The 21,879-nt window shown below is 28.7% G+C and overlaps 1 protein-coding gene across 7 annotated transcripts in view; it reads left to right on the top strand.

Annotated features, from left to right (window-relative positions):
- LOC142329299 (uncharacterized) overlaps nt 1-21,879 on the top strand; it is a 216,374-nt gene that overhangs the window by 169,258 nt on the left and 25,237 nt on the right. For 6 of the 7 annotated variants that reach the window (XM_075373751.1, XM_075373747.1, XM_075373745.1 and 3 more), the window contains 7 exons: nt 1,287-1,495; nt 1,692-1,808; nt 3,786-3,881; nt 9,036-9,098; nt 10,403-10,715; nt 13,341-13,474; nt 17,931-18,662. In XM_075373751.1, the coding sequence (XP_075229866.1) occupies nt 1,287-1,495; nt 1,692-1,808; nt 3,786-3,881; nt 9,036-9,098; nt 10,403-10,715; nt 13,341-13,474; nt 17,931-18,662 (1,664 nt within the window). The remainder of the gene's footprint in view (nt 1-1,286; nt 1,496-1,691; nt 1,809-3,785; nt 3,882-9,035; nt 9,099-10,402; nt 10,716-13,340; nt 13,475-17,930; nt 18,663-21,879) is intronic. The other variant, XM_075373750.1, reaches the window with a different exon arrangement.

The raw sequence follows: 21,879 nt of genomic DNA, 5'->3' as shown, positions 1-21,879 counted from the left end.
CTGCCAGGACGTTACTCGTCAGTCACTGAGGTTCGACCATTTTTGAACTGTTCTACCCACTTATAAAATTTCCGTGTTTCATACAACTTTTACCTTACTGTAAAATCATTAGAGAAAAGATTTTAACCAGTTTTTCACCTTCAGAAAGCAAAAAAAAAACAGATAACTGAACGTTGTTCAACTAATGTGGAGACTTCAATTGGACACGCCATCATTAAATGCAATATTGAAGTTATAAAAAAAACAATTTTTATCCATCAGCTGTTCCCAACTCATCCCAGTGATGACAACCTAAAGTCATGAAAGTACAAAACTCCTCCTATAAACTGTTTTCATTTCTACATCAATTTGTCTCTTTTAGTTATTGAATGTCCCCTGTACTGTGTACCATTATACAAAGATCCATGTGCTGTTAAAATCTGTACATTAATGATAAAAAAAAATAAAAAATTCATTAACTAAAGTTGATTGTTTTAAAATAACCACTTAATTAAACTGATATTCAGTGAAAATATTTTGTTAGTTAATTTTAATTCTTTCTACAAAGTTTTAATGATGACAATTTATTTTACAAAACATAACTTTAATATTATGTATTTAAAAAAAAAAATAAATTAACTGAATTTTTATTAGTCCTGCAGTAAGCTAAGATCTTGTATTTTTGTTTGGTCATTTAATTAATGAATTGTATAACATAAGATAAAAACATTTTACTTTGTAGAAGCTTTCCTTGAACTACTTTAAGAATCTTGAATTCTAAACTAGTATTATTTTTATCTCATATCTTACTGACGGTTTTTAAATTTCTTTTATTAATTTCATAAAATTATTTGTATAAAATTTATAAGTTTTTATTTTTCACCCTTATTTCTGAATATTTATTTTGTTGTCTTTTGTATCACCTTTTCTCATAGAATTTTGATTATTGCTTTTATGAGAGTGGCAGTGATAGAAATAATCTACTGTTTTTTAATGATTTCTGTAATGCAAAATATTTTAAAGATCATCATAAAGATAATAAAATATTAACAGTGATCTGAATTCATTCAATGTTAATTTCATCTAAAAATCTTTACCATTTAGATTGACATGAAGAAGTTACAATATTTTTTGGACTATTTTATGTATTCTTATAATGACAGTGTTTGTGGTAGTGGAACATAATCACTGAAATATTAGACAGTTTTTGCAGCTTTGATATTTCTGTTGTGTGGCTATAGAAAAGTTTAAAAAAACATTTTAAGTGAGTGTTATTTAATTTTTACTTTGATGGCTTTTATGTTTAGTTATGGTACATCCATTAAATATACCTGCAGCTCCTGTAGACATATCTAGTCAGCAGTATCAACCACAACAGCAGTTGCCACCTTTGATTGTATCTTCAAACAACGATACAGGAAAGCCGGTCGTCGTACAGACCTTAACACAACCACTTGTTGTGCAGCCTATGACTGTATTACCTCAAAGTCATTCACAAAATATTATTAAATCACAGGTGTGTTATATATATATATATATATTTTTATTTTAATCTGTTTTTCATATTGCACGATAAAATTTTACAAGTAATTTATTAAAAAGTGATTTCTAATCATTATCCATAAGTTTAAAATCTTATATTTGTTGATAAAATAATATTTAACCAATAATGATACTTTTGTTTTAAAAACTTTATTATTTGCCATTAACAGGGAATAGATTCAGGTATGCCTTCACCGGTTCCTAAAGATGAGAAGACAAGTGGTACTGAAACAAAACATACTCGTCCATCTCATGCTCCACTAGCTGATTTTCATAATCTCGAACAGGTAAATGGAATGTATTTCTTTCTTTTAAAAATCTCATTTTCCTTTTGTATTTACTTATATATCTTCAGTTTGTTTATTTTCACTGTTTACCTTAAAACAACTTTTAGCCACCCCAAGTTAATATGTTTTGTTACTAAAAACCTGATAACCAAATTCTTTGGTGTTATCTAACATAGTAAATTTACAGGAATTCTCTGTAGCAAAAATTGAATCCAAATTGTGTAATATCATTTAGGATGTTTACATTAACACTTTTTTATCCCTTGGTATTTTAATACTGTTGCGAGAATGTGCGTGTGTATGTATTTTTTCTTATTATTATTTATCTATTTATTCTTATTTATTTTTTAGTACTGCTCATACACAACGTCAAATCAGTCCTGCATTGCAAAATTATATAAAATTTCTTTAAAATTATCCACTGCAATCAGTTCACATAGATGCTATTCTGTAACTGTACTGTAACAATTCAATTTATTTTCACTAAAAAATTTTACTGAATTTTTTACATTTGGTAAACATTGTGCAAGTGGAATTTTTTTGTTGTAATTTCTTGTTTTCTTTTCTCTGCATAATTTAAAAAAAATCAAAACCTAGTAACTTCAAAGAAGCATAAGAAGAACAGAACAGAAAAATTTTAAATGTGTAAAATTAAACAAATTTAAAAAAGTTTTTATTTTTTTAATTTTAATTTTTCTTTAAAGTAAAACGGTTTATCTGATGTCATTTTTAAAAGGAATTCAGCAGTTAAATTGATGATAGTATTGTCAATAAAATTTTTAAATATCTTGATCATTCTATAATTTTTCTTCTGTACCATCTTTTATTACATTTGGAAGATTTTGTATTAACATAGATTCCATGTATATCATAGGTAACTGTTCCATGAAAATGTATTTGTATCATGATCATGGGTTTAGTATTTTTTAAGGTAAAGCTTTACATACACAGCACACTTTAGTATTTATAAACTTTGATTTCTTACTAAACCTTACTCTGGCTAAAACAGTGGGAACTCTTAACTCTGGCTAAAAAAAAAAACAAATTTGATTGACTGATAGAATCCTTTAACTAATTCTCATTCCCACATTACCACGTACAAGCTTGAAGAATATGTGGTGATGAATTATTCATCTGTATTTATATTGGTAGAGTGCATTATTTACATTTTTATATAAATGTAGGTAGATATAATTTTTTATGCTTTTTTGTACACTGTTTCTTTCTGATCTCTTATAATGCCAACAAAATTTTGTAAAATATGGAGTTGTCATATTACAATCATTATACTCATCAAGAGTATTTTGGCATATTTGTAATGGAACTATTTACTGAAGAATGACATTTACTGGATGATAGAGCCCCAATACAAAAACATAACATATGTTTGCATTATGCTTATGCTAGAATACTGATCAATTTATTTTTTTGGTACTGCTGCAAAAATTAAGTATTTTTGTAAGTTAAAAACAATTTTACGAGTATATTTCTCAAAGCATATATTTAAGAGTATATTCCTCAAGTTAGCTACAAGGTTTCTATTAAAAAGTGGCAAACTATTAAAAATAAATTTCTACATTTTTCAAATTGTATTTTTTAACAGTTTTGTTTTCCTTGTATTTTTTGTATGATAAGAAAGGCTGTAACTTAAATTTCTGGCAGTAGTTTTTAAAATGCCAAGTTTGACATCTGTAAGCTGTTCAGATTGAAATTTTGGATTTTGTTGTCACGCATGCTATTCACGCCACAACTTGTTACTATATTATTGAAAAAGAAGAATTCAGTGTCAGCAACAATCTTGACACACCATTAACTCTGCTAACTTATGAAATAATAATTTTCCTGTTCTTTAAATAAAGAATCTGCCAATCATAGGAATTCTTTTAAGCTACCTCTTAATAGTACTCTTCAGTATGTAACCAAGTGATGTTTGTTATGATTATGAATTGTGATTCTATTTTTTTATTATTCTTATAGGAACTGGCAAAAATACATACAAGAAGAGATGTTCCTGCAACAATATTAATATCACAGTCACATCCATTGACTGCTGCTGGTGCGATATCACATCAGGTAAATTATTCAATTTTATCTGCATATTTTAAGTAATTGAGACATTAAGTAGACCTTTTTCATATGTTGCTTTTATCAGCTGAGTGAACAGGAAATTTTACTTTTAATTAATTTTATATGTTTACAAAATTTGTACATAGCGCGTCATCTTACATTGTTTTAAACATTTGTAACAATGTTTACAAATGTAACACTTTCTTTAATGATGACAGTAATGTATGATATAGCATTCATTAAAGTTTATTTAAAAAATGGTATGTACAATTTATTTTGTTTATTAGTTCCTTTAAACTATTTTTGATAATTTTCTACTTTTCATAGTGTTGAATCATAGGTAAGTTAGTGATCTACATTTCTTACAACCTCATGGTTCCACAACACTTAGAACATCTCCACGAGTAGCACCCTGCAATTTGAAGGGTGTGAAGTAAGGAAAAATGCAGATTATCAAAGCCATGATTTTTATGAACCAGTACATATTGAACAAAAAGTTGAAAAAAAAGGGTTGGGTACAATTTTACTTTATTTTAAACTTATTTTTTTTGGCTATCAATTGTAGTGCTCCATGCTGCAAGAAAAACATATTTGTGTGAAGTGAACTTGCCACTCTTCTAGAACATACTTCCTTTGACCAATATTCTAAAATAGCAGCCAATAATCTGAAATGCTGTGTATAAATGAAGTGGATATTTTTCTACAAAACCATTTTATATATATATATATATATATATATATATAATGTTTAATGTATAAGAATTAATTATTGATAAATTAATTGTAATTATTAATTGATTATATTAAAAATATAAGAATCAATTTTTGTGGGATCCTGCATTCTATTTACTGGATTTTGGTAGTTTAAATTTCATTTAATATTAAATTTTATTAACATATGGTCAGTGTTAATGAATTATAAAAAAAGAAAAGAAAAAATGTATATATATTTTTATAAAATCATTCCTTTTAAGAACCATATCACCTCTGCACTAATAATATCAATTTAAATATATATATATATATATATATATATATATAAAATTCAACTTAATCCACCCAAGTACAGATATAATTAAGGTAAGGTTTTATTATGGACTCATTATGCTGATGTGTTTGTTATTTATAATCTGGTTATAAATAATGAACTCACAATTTTAAATAAACTTATTAACAAATAACAAATTAACAAAAATAATCAAATTGTAATTTTGGCATGTAGGAAACCTACAGCCAATAAAATAACAGTTCGTAGGAAATCTAATCATCCTTGGTCTCATAAAATTAACATACACGGTATATACAAATGTGATTAACAGAGCTATCCATTATACACAAAAAAAAAAATTAAAATTAAACGCAACATAAATATCATAAAACTAATTGCAATTCAAAATGGATATAATGCCTTGTTAATTGATAATATACATAAAAAACAAACATCAAAACTTAATAGAACAATAACTTTAAAACCATTACATAACACACAGAAGATTGATAACGTTTACTTAAGATATTCATACACTAACAGTAGTTGAAAATATAACCAAAGTTTATGACAAGGATAAATTGAAACCTACATATAAAACTAAAAACCACATAATAATGATTGTGAGGATATTTATATAGGTAAAACCAGTAGATCGTTTAAAGCCAGATTTTATAAACATTTTAGGCATTATAAAAAATAAAAAATTGGGCTTCTCTGATGTTAATACTAATTTGGACATATTACAAATTAAAAAGAAATATAAATAAAAATTTAGATATTTTAGAAAAATATTATATATATAAATATAAACAAAGATTCAATTTGATCAATCTACAGACAGATTTTGAAGGAGACACTCATAAAAGCTTCAATAGATAGATAGCAGCACCTTCATAGATATTACATAAAATATTTATTTAAATAGTATAGTACTGTAGTATTTGGCTAGCCATATTCATGTTATTAAATATTTGTTTTTATTTTATTTTATTTAATGTCTTCATATACTGTTGCATATATAATCACAATTTTAATCTTTTAATTCTATGTTTAATGTGCAATTTTATAAATATTGTACACGACTGATGATGCGGGATTCCACAAAAGTACTTTCATGAAAAATTCCATTAATATACAAATAAGGTAATTGTTGTCTTATATCTGTACTTGGGTGGATTAAGTTGAATTATATGTATTTAAATTTATATACGTATAAATTAATGTTTATTGGTGAAACCAATACACTTAAACTTTTAAACAAAACTTGTAGAGAATCTAATGCTGAACAAAATGATGAAGATAAATGGAATAAAACAAAGAAAACTTAGAAAAATTCATATTTTATTTAGAAACAATACACTAGACGAAGTGCATTATACATAACAGTTTATAATAAATGAGCCTGCCATTTTCAACACATTTCTTTGCACACTTTTGTACTGCTTTTTTTGCTCTTAAGTTGCTCAGCCGCATCCATAATGCAGACAAATTAATTCCTCATGAAGATATATTTTTGTTTTGTATGCAATATTTTTCATCCATCCCCAGATGCAAAAATCTAAAGGTGTTAGATCATGTTGGTGGCCAGGAATGTGGACCTCCATGACCAATCAATCCATTTCTCTGGGAAATGTTGATTTAAGTGAGTGGAATTTGCACAAGTGATGAGATGCACCATTGTGCTGGAAGTATACTTTGCATCTCAGCGCTGGAGGAACATCTTCTAGCAACTGTGGCAATTCTTCTTGAAGAAACTGCAAGTAGGCCTCAGTATTTAAGCAGCCAGGTTATATGAACAGTCCAGGCAGCTGATAGTGAAGAAGGCTGCACCATACATTTATGCTAAATCTGTGTTGAATTGCATTCTACTGTTTCATGAGGTTTTACTGTTGCCCGTATATGCTGATTATGCAAGTTGTTGATGCCATCTCAAGTGAAATTTGCCTCATCATAAACAAAACATACTTGTAGAGTTATCGATTTGTATTCCACCAGTTGCAGAACTCCAAGTGAGTGTACATTTCCTGGATGTAGATGTTAAACTGGCTGTTTACGATAAGGATAAAACTTGTTTTATGTGTCCAAAAAACCAACGAATGTTATCTCTTATCAGCGTAGAAAGACGTTGTGTACTGACGTCTAGAATAATAAGCTGAACTGCGATGATAATAATTTCATCAATAACAGGCATTGTCGTATTGGACAGATCATTAGTAGCTAGATACTATGAATACTAGATAGTGAACATGTTTACCGAAGATTGTGAAAAGTCATGCTAATTGTTTGGGGGATCTAGAATCCTGCGATTCAGAAAGCGTATTTTACATTGTACTAAGCACCTGTATCATTACCATTACAGACACCCAAAATAAATGCCATATCAGCATATTCTTGTTATAAATAGGTATGGCAATACTTCAACGGCAAACCAAAATTCAGACACCTTCACTAATGATAGCACAATTCACAGTACCCAATATACTTTATATACCTTACAGAATAATTTAAATAATAATGCGTATTCCACATTGTTGATCAGCTGTTATTTTATTGCCAACTTTGAAATAATAATTTATTGTATTTGTCACTAATAAAATTATCTAAGTAATTTTTATTTTACAATTGTGTAATTTCCAGTTATAATTGAAAATCACCAATAATGAATTTGATTATTATTCATATTAAATTGGTACTTTTCTGAAAAATGTCATAATGCAATGTTTCTAAATAAAATTCAAATTTTTCTACCATTTTTTGTTTTATTTAACTTAAAGCATTTTGTTCAAAATTAAATTCTCTACAAGTTTTGTTTAAAAGTTTCATGTGTTTATTACCCATTTAACAATGTTATTATACATCATGCATAAAAAAACGGGGGGTTTTACTTCAATTTATTGTTTTTAGCTCCCAGATTTCTCAAAAATGTTTGCAGATAGAGTTCTGGAACTTGTTTTATTCGATTTTTCAGGTCAAAAACCATAAGAAACCACTAATTCTATCCCTTGATTCAACGTCCTAAAAATTTCAGTAAAACCTCATTTCACCAGGGAAGCTGAGCAAAATCTTTCACAAATGAAGTATTTTGGTATATATTTATATGAACTTTTTCCATTATTTTCATGAGTGGAATAGGGAGAACTTTGAGTTCTAGGAGAACTTAGTACACCTTAAATCTATATACACACACATAAAATTTTTTCCTCAGATGCTAATAAAAGGATGTATGAATACTAGAGTCATCACATCATAAAAGAATGGTTGGGTTTCAGTAGCTCAGATCAAGACATTAGGGACATTTTGTGAAGTTATGTCAATAGCACTGAAAGCCTTCACTAAAACATTTTGTGAAATAGCTATTTTATCTCTGTGTCAGTCTCTAAACTTTTCTGATATGTGTTTCTTTATTTACTATATTTTCTATTTAAGAAAAAGCACAATTTGTTTTGTGGTATGCCAAACTGAATTCAGTAAATTTGGTTCATACTGTATTTTTACATATGTATGAAGAGGAGCTCAAACAACAACACTGTTTCAAACAGTTAAAAGACACATAATGTGTTTCTCAATCAGAAAATCACTTGAAAGGACACCAGTATCAAAATAAGATGTGAATATTTAAGACAATCTCCTAATAAATCCATCACCGGTCAAAGTCTCAAACTATAAATCCCTTAAAGCAATTCATAAATACAATATAAAATGTAAAATATTGAAATACAATTTGTAATTTTTTAGATAGTACTTGACACATGTAAATTTAATCAGTAATAGCAGCAAACATATGGAGATTAAAACTGTATTTTAAATATTCATATTTAAATTTTTTTAAACATAGTGGTTGTATCTATCTTGCAAAAAAGTATTAGGTTCTGAATTTACTAGATTGGATTTTATTATGAATGCAAGAATACATTCCTTATTATTTTTTTCTTACAATTAAATGGATATATATATATATATATATATATGTCATTGAATGTATTTCAGTCTTTATAACTGATAAGTAGTTAGAAGTGGACATTAATATTTTTAGTTGATTTAATACAAATATTTTTTTTTTGTTAATGATGGGCTAATATTTTTTTTTTAAATTTAGTATTCTTAATTGATAAAAAATAACATGTGGTTTTTTTACAGCTAAGTACTATATTTTGCTTTTTTGTTTTCAGGTTCCACTTTTAGCAACTGTTCAGCAGTTTACTCCTGTAGACAAAACAATTTTTCAGAATCGGGTAAGATTTATTATTTGTAATATGAGCTTATATAATGATAAAAGAATGTTTCATAATATGTAAAGAAAAATCTATAAAGATCTATAGTATATTATAATTATAATATATAATTTTTTAAATAATACAACAAAAAGCAATTTATCATAAGACAATTAATTTATATAAATTTTTAATATTAGAAGAAATAAAGAGTGCAACATATAAAAATAGCCTGAATGTCAGTATACTATTTTTAAAGTTTGCCAGGACAAACAATCCACGTTATTCATCTTATGATAATGTGTTTATTGGCCATGAAGTTATAGCGTAGAAGAACCCATGTTTATTGCTGAATTTTATTCAAATCTGTTCACTGAAACATATGATAAGTTTTCCAAGAAATACCCTCAGTCTGTAATTTCTACCGAGAGAATGATTCCATGATTAATCATTATAATTGAGTCAGTTACTGGCATCGTACAGAATATCGCTGTTGCTAAACTCTCCCTTTTTATGAACAGCTACTTGCAATATCATTGTCTAGATGTTGGTGACTGTCACTGTCAAGTAAGGTAAGGTATGCTTGAAAAGATAAAATAGTATATAATAAAAGTTATATAAAATAATAAAACTGATTAACAAACAAATTTCAAATAAATTGTATCACTTTGTAATTGTTATATGCACCATCTATATTATTATTGTTGTTGTTGTAGATGTAACCTAGCTATTTATTAAATACAATTGTAGTAAACACAGAATTATGTAATTAAATACTTAATAAGTTAAATTGTAATGATTAAATGTTTTAAAGATGTGGAACGTAAGATTAATTTAATTTCATTTTTGTTCCAAAAATATTTATAACCTAAAAAATATGAAAGAGTGACGCTCATCTCTAACAATTTTCCTGTACCTTGCAGAATCTTACATTAAAATACATTAATTTCATTATATGTAAAATTACCTTATATTTTATTATAAGATACTTTTTTAAATCTTTTATCTGCTATCAGAATGAATTATAATTTCGCTATGTACTTTTCTTCATTTCCTTTATTTCCCAATGACCAATAATCTAGTAAACTATATAAACCAATAAGGTAAAACTAATAATGAATTTATCAACTTATGTTAATAGCCTTGGAAGTAACTGACTTGGGTTAAATAATTGATAATTACAAAATTTTATTTTTTTTAAATATAGGTTTAATTTATTACTAATTATTGCCCGTACTATTAATATTATTGTAAGTGTAGCAATTTTCTAACATTAAAATGAATTTCACGTTTGTATGATTGAAATTATTATTTTGTTTACGAAGACACCACAACAGCAGCCACAACAGCAGTTAAATGTCGATAGTTCTACAAATGGCCAACAACAACCTCAGCAGCAGCAACAGCAGGTTGTGAATGATAGTACTGCTGTCAGTAATGGAGCAGGTGGAGGAGCAATTCAAGCTACTCGTAAAATATCTAGATTTCAAGTTACTACAGTTCCTGAAGTAGTGACATCAATGTTAGATAGTACTCCTTCCACTGGAATAACTACCTTTTCAGCTCCTGCTAGTAACACTACTGCTTCTAGCACTGCTTTCTTCTATACTCCTGCTGCTGCAGATCACATTAATACAGGTAATATTAAATTTGTTTACAATTTTTTTTTTTTTAATTTAATTAAAACTGCATAATTTCTAAAGTTATATATCAATAATAAAGTAACAATAATAAACTCCTCCATATTTTTCTTTATATTGCTATTTCAAACATCTTGCTCTACTTCTTGATAACCATATCTCACAAAACCCTGTAAAACTCCACTATACAAAAGCCTTTGTTGGTCTTTTCCTTGACAGTAGATAATACTATTTTCCTTTCTTGAATATTTATGATTACCCCCCCCCCCCCCATTAGAAGCCTTAAAAGGCTTACAAAATTCTACAAAAGTTACAAAATTCTAACTGTTATGACAGTGTCAGTGTTGAAATGAAAAAGTAAACATAATATAAAAAGATAGTCTCCTGCTTTGAAAATTTTTTTATGGTAAATTTTCTACGTAAGTTGTTTTTTAGTAGAATTTTTTAAGTGAGCATTGTATTAGAGATTCATTGGAATCAATTAATCCATTGAAGATATTCTTTTTTTTTTAATATTGAAAAGTAATTGTACAAATTTAAATAAAATGTGTCTGTTTAACAAAAAAAAGGGATAATGTTATGTATTAAAAGGTTACGATTCTATTCAAAAATGTATTCTGCAAACCACGCACAAAGCTCCTGACAGACCAGCAAATGTCTCAACTTATGTTCTGCTGTCAAAAGACAAGGGGCCCACCTGTTACACACTTTACGGAACCCTAGCTATTTTGTCATAATTGTTTGACAGCTTCCATAACTGACATAACAGACATCAATTGTCTTCAATAAGATCACAAATTGGGATTATTCTCCTCCATAATGCTAGTCCAAGGATGGCGATCATGTTCCTCATTTTCAACCTGTTGACATCCTTCCTTGAACTCCTTGTGCCAGGCAAACACATGAGCCCTCGACAGTGTAAAAAGATGACTATAATCAAAATACATTTGTCATTTTCACAATAACTGCTTGAGCTAATGATGTTTAAACAGCGCAGCAGGAACTCAACCAGGACTGTCCATTTAAATAAGCTTGGTCATCCTTTCTAACCTATATAGTTCTACTATATATAATTGTAGTTCTATTGAAATATAATTACTATTGAGTGCTTTCTTTCACTCTTCCTAGAGTGCTTTCATATTGTACACTTTTTTTTGTTAAGCACAGTTCCAAACATACATACATATTTTGTTATCCGCAGTTCCAAAAAAAAAAAATATATATATATATTTTTTTTTAATTATAAAAATATCTATGTTAATATCTGATGTTGCATGATTAAAGTTGTTAAAAAAGAGTAATGCAACTTCAGCCGAATACAGTTTAAAAATTATTTTTAGTCTTCCAATTACTCTGTATCATTTTGTTCTCTCAATATTCAATTATTATTATTTCAGTTTTAGTAAAAGTAAAATGAAAATTAATTTAGATGAAATTTCTCTGCTGTCATTATCAAATTTTAAATGTCTGTTTACTATTATTATTAGCATCTATAAATTAAATAAAATTTCTAATATATAAGGTATGATTTACATTATCAATTTTTTAAATTGGCACATTTTTACTTATGAAAAAGTGTCATTCATTAATGTGATCTGTGTATTTTATATTAATGACATTAATAAAACTGCATGTGTTCTTGAAATATTTTATGCTCAAATAGGATTGTAATATATTTCATGCGTATGTATGTATGTTTGTTCCACTGTAGTAGCTCAATGGCTGAACCGATTTAGATGTATGACCCCGTGTTGGAAACCTTACATTACCAGGAGTAAGGCTATATTATTATTATCTTTTATGACTGTATTGGATCACTTAGTCAGTCCATTACCTAAATTTCTGATGGGATTGTTTGGGGCTTGCAGTCCTTCCAGTACTTTTTCATACATTCTGTTATTTGTGCCCTTTCTAGTGTTGAAAATGTTCATGTTGTGAGTTTTTCTTGTGGTTTGAAGCAATTGTTTTTTGTTCTTAATTTTCTTGTTTAATTTTATTTTATCTGTGGTGTCTTCTAGTGTAAGGCCAATTTCCTTCAGATCCTTTCTTATTTCTCTGATCCATCTGCATCCTGTCTTTGTATTTTTCAAGTCAAGATTGTACTGTAATAGCTGTTTCAGAAGTGTTGACTTTCGCACCCTCTTGATATGTCCAAGGAATGCTAGTCTCCTTTTATATCAGTGATGGGTTCTAACTCTTTGTACACGATTTTGTTGGGCACAATCCACCCTTCTTTCTGGTATTTTTTTATTGATGTAGGTTCTTTCAATTCTTTCGATTTTCTGGAGTCTGTCTGTCTTTGCACATTCAGGTGAAAGAGTGTTTCTCCTGCATAAGTGGCTTCTGGTTTTAAAACTGTGTTGTAGTGTCTTATTTTCTTTTATTGTGAGACGATTTATTTGGATGGTGTTATTGGGGTGTTGGTGTTGAAGTTTAGGAGTTCTGTTGTCGGTTCTTCACAATTTAGGAGGCTATATATATGTTTAAATAAATTTAAAAAATTTATTTACAAATACTATATACAAAATTGTCACCCTCACGCTGTATAAATTAATTTTATTATAAAAGGCCAGATTTGTTTGTTAAGTTTACTGTATGCTCATATTTATATTTCTGATTTAAGGTGAAATGAAACAGGGATCATTAACTTGTGTGCGTTTAAATCCTTCACCTAGTTTGCAATTGCTTCATATGGATGCTGAAGCTTTCCATTCGACACATAGTTCATTGTCACCTCCCACTCCATCATCATCTCAGGTAAACATAAATCCATTTTATTGTAATAATCATTGTATTATTGTGTTATATCTTGCATTATGTGTTATTAAATTTGAAGCACTTAGTATGTATTTTGACTGTAAATAATGAGTGCTTGTCTATTGATGTTTATATTTGGGTTACATATTGTGATGGATGTTAATTTATTTTATTAAGAGTCTATTAAATTTAATTCACACCATATTTAAATTGAAAATATATGCTAAACAGCATTGATTTTTTTTTTTAATTTCATTTAGTGGTTGAAAAACCTAGTTATCGCAAAACTTACTTTTTATGATTTATTAAAACAAAAGATTATTTTAAATAAATATTTTGTACAGTTTATATTTCATTAAAAGTGTGGTATTACAGAGTATTTTACAGCATGTGAATATTAAGGTTTTCGCTCGTTTTACATCCTTTACTTTAATAATTATTTTCTGTTAAAATGGCATAGAAAAATGTGGTCATACTATTATAAAAAATCATGAATTATCCTACTTAATATAAAGAAATTATGAATGTTAAAGAAATCTTTTTCATGTAATTAATAATTCAAATGTTAGTCATGATGTTTTTGGAAAATAACAATTTTTTTCTAAATATATAGTTTTTTCAAAGAAACTTTATTACCAGTGAATGAATTTACTGCTGCTATTTGTACGTAGTCGAAAGAATATTTCAATTTAGGTTTTCAATTGTTAAAATATATACATTCCAGAAGTAAAACTTAAACAAAATTATTAACCAAATCCCATTCAAATTTCTTGAAGCAGCAAGGAAAGTTCTCTGAAATTAAATCATTTGTTTTGAGCATTATTTTAAGAAAATTGAGGATTTTTTCCATAAAAAATATCATAGTCATTTCCCATAGCATACTAACAAGTTGGAAGTACCATCCAGTTGTTTTTTGTTTTTTTTTTAACTGGTTATTCAATATATCATTGGGCATTGGATGTTTAAATTTTATTCTCATTATGATATTTCTTTGAGCATCCCATATGTCATGAAAAATAGAGGGTTATAATCTTGTATGCAGATGATTTTCTTGATAACATTGCTTTGTGGAAAACACTGAAGTACTACAACGGAAAATATTTATGTATTATATATAATAAAAAAATATTGTATTATTAAAGTATATAAAATTTTGTATTTATGTATATAATAGCATACTGATTGTGTTATATCGTTGAAATTGCAATATATATTTTTAATCTTAACATAGTTTCTAGTAGTTTCATTAAAATCATTTGTTATGAGAATAATGCTGAACATTAGTTTTTCTGTTATCTTTATTTCTAGCATGATCAAATTATTTCTTTCATTGCTACTTTAGGACTGTGTCTTGAACACATCCCTGTAAAGGATTTCTGTTCTTTAACTTGTTGAATAGTATTCCATAATTAATTGCTCAAAGTAATGGTTAAGTCTATATTCATTGATTTATGTATTTTGATTTTTTTTACTCGGTAATAGTTAATGTATTGCTTTAGATATGTAAAATTTTTAGCCGTTTTAAAAATGAAACTAATTTAGTTAGAACAGCATTATTTTTTTAACGCCTCACTAATATGAGTGTTTTTATTGCTATTTTGTTTTTATGTTGTGTATATTAATATTTACTTCTTTTTCTGTTTTTCTTTTGGTAGAAGCATGTTTAATTATCAAAAACCTAATGCACTTGTAAATAAGTTTCCTGACTCTTAAATGTGATTTATTACTAAATGTTAAAAAATTTATTATTAGGTCATGAATTGTTCAGCAATTCTGTGGATTAATCTTATTGTTTTTGCTGTTTAAATTTTAGCTTGTTATTTTTGTCAGTTACAAAATTTAGGTAACTTAGGTAAAAGATTGATTAAATTAACTGTTTATTATTTATTTACGTATTTGAATTCCCGTTGAAGATCTTGAGAGGGGTATACTTTTCGTTCATTTGTAGTGCTGTAACTACAACATTTGAAGTTGATAGTGACTTACACACAAATCAAACTAAAAAGTAAGTCATGCTAAAAACCAAGGCATGGGATTTTGTGCACATAAATATTATGGAAAGAAAGTAATAAGATTGTTTCCTCTTGCTTTTTCCTCTCAAGCCAAAGATGCCGTTGCATGTTATCATGCTAATTCTACAGAAATGACAGAAATGCTTGCAAGATCATAACTGACACCTCTATTAATTGTAAGGAACATCTAGATTTTAGGATTAGAAGGCCTCTTTTTTCTGTTTCCGGAAGCCATAAACAAACTTTTACACCATACGGTGTAACCACCATAAGGTATTACTTTAGAGGATGAATGAGGATGATATGTATGAATGTAAATGAAGTGTACTCTTGTACAGTTAGGTCAATCGTTCTTGAGATGTGTGGTTAATTGAAACCCAACTACCAAAGAACACCATGATCTAGTATTCAATTCCATATAAAAGTAATTGCCTTTACTAGGATTTAAGCCTTAGAACTCTCAACTTCAAAATCAGCTAATTTGCGATGACGAGTTACCACTAGATCAACCTGGTGAGCTAGGATTAGAAGGCCTGGTTTTACCCAATAGTTGCTTGGTAACCCAACTCCTGGGTTCAAAACAAAATTACCAGAAAGGACAAAACTAAATCCTGAGCAGCAAATAAGAAAAATCTGCTTTGCAAGCCTGAGATGTCAGATGTAGTGACCACCTTTTAATCAAGGTAATCTTTTCTTGCCCAGGATCAGGAGATCATAGTTAAAACCTTTCAGTACTACTTTGTTTTTCATTTAAAATTGTATCCATTTTATTTTAATTTATGGCTAATCAGATTATTTTAACTTTGTTGACTTTCCACATCAAACCAAATAGAAACAAAAATTGAATTTTATTGCAACAAGTTCATTGTGGTTATTTATAAACAGCACTTTTTGAAGTTGTAAGGAAGCTGGTGATGTGATTTTCTTCGCCTATCAGTGATAATTAAACTTAACATATTGATAGTAAAAAGCCTATAGAATCTACTACATGTCAGTCCAAAAATTATTCTGTTTTCTTTAAAATAACTATAAAATTCCATCAGCAAAGTCAGAAAATCAGTATACATGACTATTATAATATCTTTGGATAGCTGTCAATATCTGCATCATCAGTCTTAAAAAGATGATCATAATCATAACACTCATAGAACGTTTTTTATAGTTGCTTTATATATATCAAATACTTTTCATAAACTGTGGCCATTAAATGATTAGGGAGATGTAATGTGAAGCATTGTGTTGTTGACACTCATGAAAGAAGAATTGTGTAGTGCAATCCTATTAAATTAACATGTTTTGAGATGGCAAAACTATTGTATTAAGAGGAGGTGTATTCAATATAGTCAGCCCTTATGTTTATACCATGTATATAGGTTTTTTCTTTACATTTACATTTAAGGGCTACATTATTTTTTCTTTTCTTATCTTAGATTATTATTTAAAAATATATAACATTTTTGTGATTAATTACAATGTGCTTTATTTTTTATCAAGTTTGATGAATTTTTATAAGGATTATTAATAATAAATATTGAGCTTTTTTATTATTAAAATCATTAATTTGAGTTAGTTGAGCTTAAAATAATTCTTGCATAGTTCTCATTTTGATTGCAAATAAGTTGTAAATAACATCAGGAGGCATGATGTTATAATTGAATAGTTGACCATTCATTTACATCATTTGCTACTATCATCCCCTAGTACCTTAACATCAGGAAAGGCAGACATTAAGTCACAATAAAACTGTTGTATAGTTCTGCACAAGAGTTTTGTGTGTGTGTGTGTGTGTATTATGTGTGTGTAAGGAAACCTCAATTTGAGTAATATTTTCACATTCCTCGTAGTTCATTCATTTTCAACCCCTTACCACTTGCACCATCCTAACAAATGTAATACCATTCTTTACTTAAAAAAAGTCTGTAAAAAATAATAAAATACCATATTTTGTAACCTAATCTGATCAGATTAACATAAAACCTGAATAAGGTGAGTAAAACAAACAAAATTCGAACTGTTTATGCCTGTATTATTTATCCAGCATTTTTACCTAAGCTCATATTTTGTTCTGCGTGTCCCTCTGCATGTGTTAAAGTTGGTCTGAATATTTTTGGTCCAGTTTATTTATTTAATGAAGCTATCCAGTCATGTTGATACAAAAGCATGCAATGCCAAAAATTTTACAATTATCTGTTAAATATATGGTGCAACTTAGATTTGCAATGCGAGATCTTTGTGGATTGAATTTTTACACACAATTGTTTTATAGTTTTACACATACATATACATAAAAGCACTCATTGGTATGAGTATGTTACTAGCATGTTGTATTTTTCTGATTGATGTTATTAGAATATAAATAAAATAGTATAATGTATATTTATGTAGCACGTTACTGTACTGTTTTGTAATATATTATTCTGTATTATCGGGTGTGTGGTATACAGATGATAACTCCATCTTCAGGTGGCTACTTGCATCAGCACCAGAATGTTAAAACTATACAGCACTCGTATATCGGTTCACAGACTGTGCAGACACAGCAGTATAGTAGTGCTTCTGTAATATCATCGTTACAATCTTCTGCAGCCTCATACAAGCATATTAATGTTAACAAACAGCCTGTTGCACATTCTTTGAATCAGAATAGACATAGAAGAGTTGGTGTCACGGTTCCACCAACACCAAATCCATTAAATTGTACAATATATAAACCTCATTCTTACAGTCATGTGCAGTCTTCATCGTCGCATTCATCGTCTTCCTCGTCATCATCTTACTCTTTGACTTCATCATTCAGAAATAATAATTCTGATCTCAAACAAATGTTAAATAGATGGCCGAGTGATGGGTACTTGTCAGAAAAGAAGAAGATTGATTTGAGCAATAATTCCGATAGAAAAACTAGTTGTACTGCAAAAGTTTGTTCATTTACACGTTCTTGTAGTACTGAACCAAAAGATTTGTTAAGAGAACGATTAAAACATGCACAGAGTATGTTAGAGTTTGGCTTTGATGATCGACCGTGTCATTTTGTTGAAAATAAAAGATGCTGCTGTTGTAGTAAAAATAAAGACCTGTGGGAAGAAGTGAATGGTAATTCAAAAATGCGTACATCTAGCTGGTCTGACTTGTCAGGACATCAGCGCCTTTACAGACCTTGGTTCGATACACCATCGGTAAGAAAAATAATGTTGCGTGCATGTGTGCATATTTCACTGATATTGGTGTTGGCTGTTCTGCTTTGTTTTTCATTTAATTCATGTTTTATTAATGGCATCGTGCTAATGCTGCATGTTTTAGTTATTATGTGTCTGTGCTGGAAAACATAGAATCTTCTTAATTCCATTTATTATTAACTCAAATATGTGCTACGTTTTCATTTTTGTGATCTTATAATCTTATTTACTATTTAAATGAGATTAAGCGTAAATTCAATTCAAATTTTTTTTATTTTTCAGATTATTTTAGCAAAGTTGACAACTTTTATGGAATAACTTTTGTTATTTTTACATTAACTGTTTAATATCTAGTTTCCTGTTTGTAAGTGCAGATTTTCTCTCACAGAAATCATTGCCGTGAAGTATGAAAGAATGATTTTAAAAAAGTTTGTTAAATGTTGGTCCATGAAATCTTACTTTTAGTCTTTTCTGTTACTCGCTACTTAGTAAACTATAGGTTTAGTCATCGTCACATAATGTTTTACAGTATTTCAGTTTTTGTTGGAAATTACAGTGTGTCCTGTAGAATTTAATAATTTTATTATAATTTCTTTCTTTATAATACCATTGGTGTTTACGGGACCAAGCTGTGAATAAAAAGTTTTTTCTCAAGTGAAAACCTTCATTTTAGGTATGAAAAGTTGGCAGGTATGTTTGTTTGATAACTGAAGGTTTTCTCAAAGCACTTTTATTTTAACAATACTTTTCACATTTTGTAACATCTTAATTCATTTTCGAATGCAAAGAAAAGAAGCGTGTGAAGCTTAGTTACAACCTGATTAACTTTTGTTCGTTTGACATATAGTCAGATCTAAGATTAATATACTTGTACCTTTACTTTCAGAGATATTTTTAATATACTTTCAGAAGTGTTTCTGAAAATGATGATAGTGTTTGGTGTGCAGTACTCAAAAGCTAAAATGAAGGGGACATAGAATGTTTTTTATACCCTGGCCTCAGGGCTCACAGGTTATGATCGATAAGTGGTTAATAGCTAGCTGACGTGTGATGGTTTGTATGGCTTTTTAGATGTGGGTTGATGGTTTCTATTCAGCATGATGAATTGCATCATTTGGTAGAAGTATATATACAGCTAGAACCATATTTCTTTGGTTTAATGCACTGGCTTTTGTGGAGATGTACTGTAAGAGATACATTTGATTTAACAATCGTTATATAATATTTTATTTTTAGTTCTTTATGGCCTTACTGGTTTTTAATTATAAAGGCCCATAATTCAGTATTCTCTTACAATGATTTCATTTTGTCCTACTGCTGCATTTTTTCCTTGCTTCATGTTTTAATACTGTATTTTATTACAATTTCTTATAATTATATTTTTCTACATTTAAAAAAAGTTCAGTTTAGTATGCAAAAAATGTTTAATACCTTATAATTTGCAGTTAACAGTTTTTTATCGTGTTTTCTTCTGGATTTAGAAGTATAACAGTAAAACTATTCTAAATACTCTTGGGTGAAAGATTTGTCATTCAATTGTATTTTATTTCCATATCCTGTACTGTTCCACCGGTGCTGAGGTACTAGTTTGGACTTTGTACAGCCACTAGATAGGAAATAGAATAGGCAGAATATCCTCTGCAAAAAGAAAAATATACAGGGTTCAGTATCTATGAAGGTTTCCAAATTCATGCCAAAGATCCAGTGAACATTTATTCAAAAGATACAGAACATCTCAAGGAAGGAAGGAAGGAACAAATGATTAAGGAATAGGGGGTGGATAGTGAAAAAAGAAAGAGCATCTACCCGCAGAAGATTGAAATTGGATAAAAACTTCCACGCAAAGGCAGATAGTAGGTATATATTCCACCCAGAACCTCATAAGAGATTGGGGTTTCGTTACTATTGGAGTTCATAGGTGCAGTTATTCCTATAAGAAGCCCGAGTCCATTCTCTAGTGACTAATTTTTGGAGAAAAGGCAACTTTTTGCTGAAACACATAATTCTGGTCAATGCAAAATCACTGATCAATAGTGTTCCTCTCATCCGAGTACAAATACCCAAATTTCTCTTACGTTTGAAGGGTGAATTGGATTTTTGCTCATCTTGAAAATGTCTTCTGGATAGCTGTCTTATGATCCTTTTTCAATTTTTACTCATTTTCCGTTTTCTTGTCCTCATTATGGTACCACCTTGTACCTATTTGTCCCATTTTTGATTCTGTCAGTGTAGGTCAGACTATATAACAACTTCATTCACACTGAGGATGTGAACTGAAGGGAGTGGATCGCTGTTGCTGTCTTGCGGTTGGCAGTTGCATGTATACATTTAAAGGGACATTTTTAGTATTTAAAAGCCTGAATGAACATCGTCATCTTCATCATCATCTTTAATTGCCCTGTTTCTCTTTTTAACAAGAAGAAAAGAATAAATAAAATGTTCTGATAATTTTTCAGTATAATTTTCGTTAACTTACAGCATAAAATAATTCACTACAGGTGAATTGGAAGGTGTTGGCCAAACTTAAGGGGCTGATTCAGGATGTCAATAAATAAAAAATATTCATGTGGACAAATGCCTACCTCACTTCATTTTCCTTTTGTCTGATTTTATATTTTTTTAATAAAAATGTATATCTTATGAACAGATTTTAATAAAATTTTCATGTACCCCATCTTTTACAAAAATAATTTGGAAAATCTTTATCATAACAGCTGTACAAGTAAACAAATGTTAAGTCTTTTATTCTGAACAAGTGACACTTTATTTGTTCAAATCAGTTAATAAAAAGACTTAGGTTTGACTAACACCACCCAAGAATTCTGTATACTATCCAGCGCTCCCTGCAGGTTCCTTCTACATATTAGTGAGTTTACTAATATGCAAGTTAAATGGAGATGAGTTGGACATAATTTCAATATTATTAAAAAATAAATTCCAATAACAACAATGGTTTATGTTAACATTAACTTGTTCGTCATTGTTAACGAATTTGTGTGAAAACCAATAATTTAAGCTCTTAAATGTTGCAACCATTATTTTTATCATAAATTACAACATTTTGTAGATCTTTTGGATTCACAACCAAGAAAAAATACTAGATATACAGTTTATGGGATAAGATTTATACATTAATTTTAATGCCAATTAAAGCCCATTTCCCTACAAGACGAAAAACATATCCATAGATATTATGAATTCATAGTCTTTACTTGAT

This window comes from Lycorma delicatula, chromosome 8 (genome assembly GCF_047948215.1).
Source record: "Lycorma delicatula isolate Av1 chromosome 8, ASM4794821v1, whole genome shotgun sequence".
In the NCBI taxonomy this organism is placed as follows: domain Eukaryota; kingdom Metazoa; phylum Arthropoda; class Insecta; order Hemiptera; family Fulgoridae; genus Lycorma; species Lycorma delicatula.
Note: the sequence above shows the minus strand (reverse complement) of the source record. Positions and strands in the feature narration are given on the sequence as shown.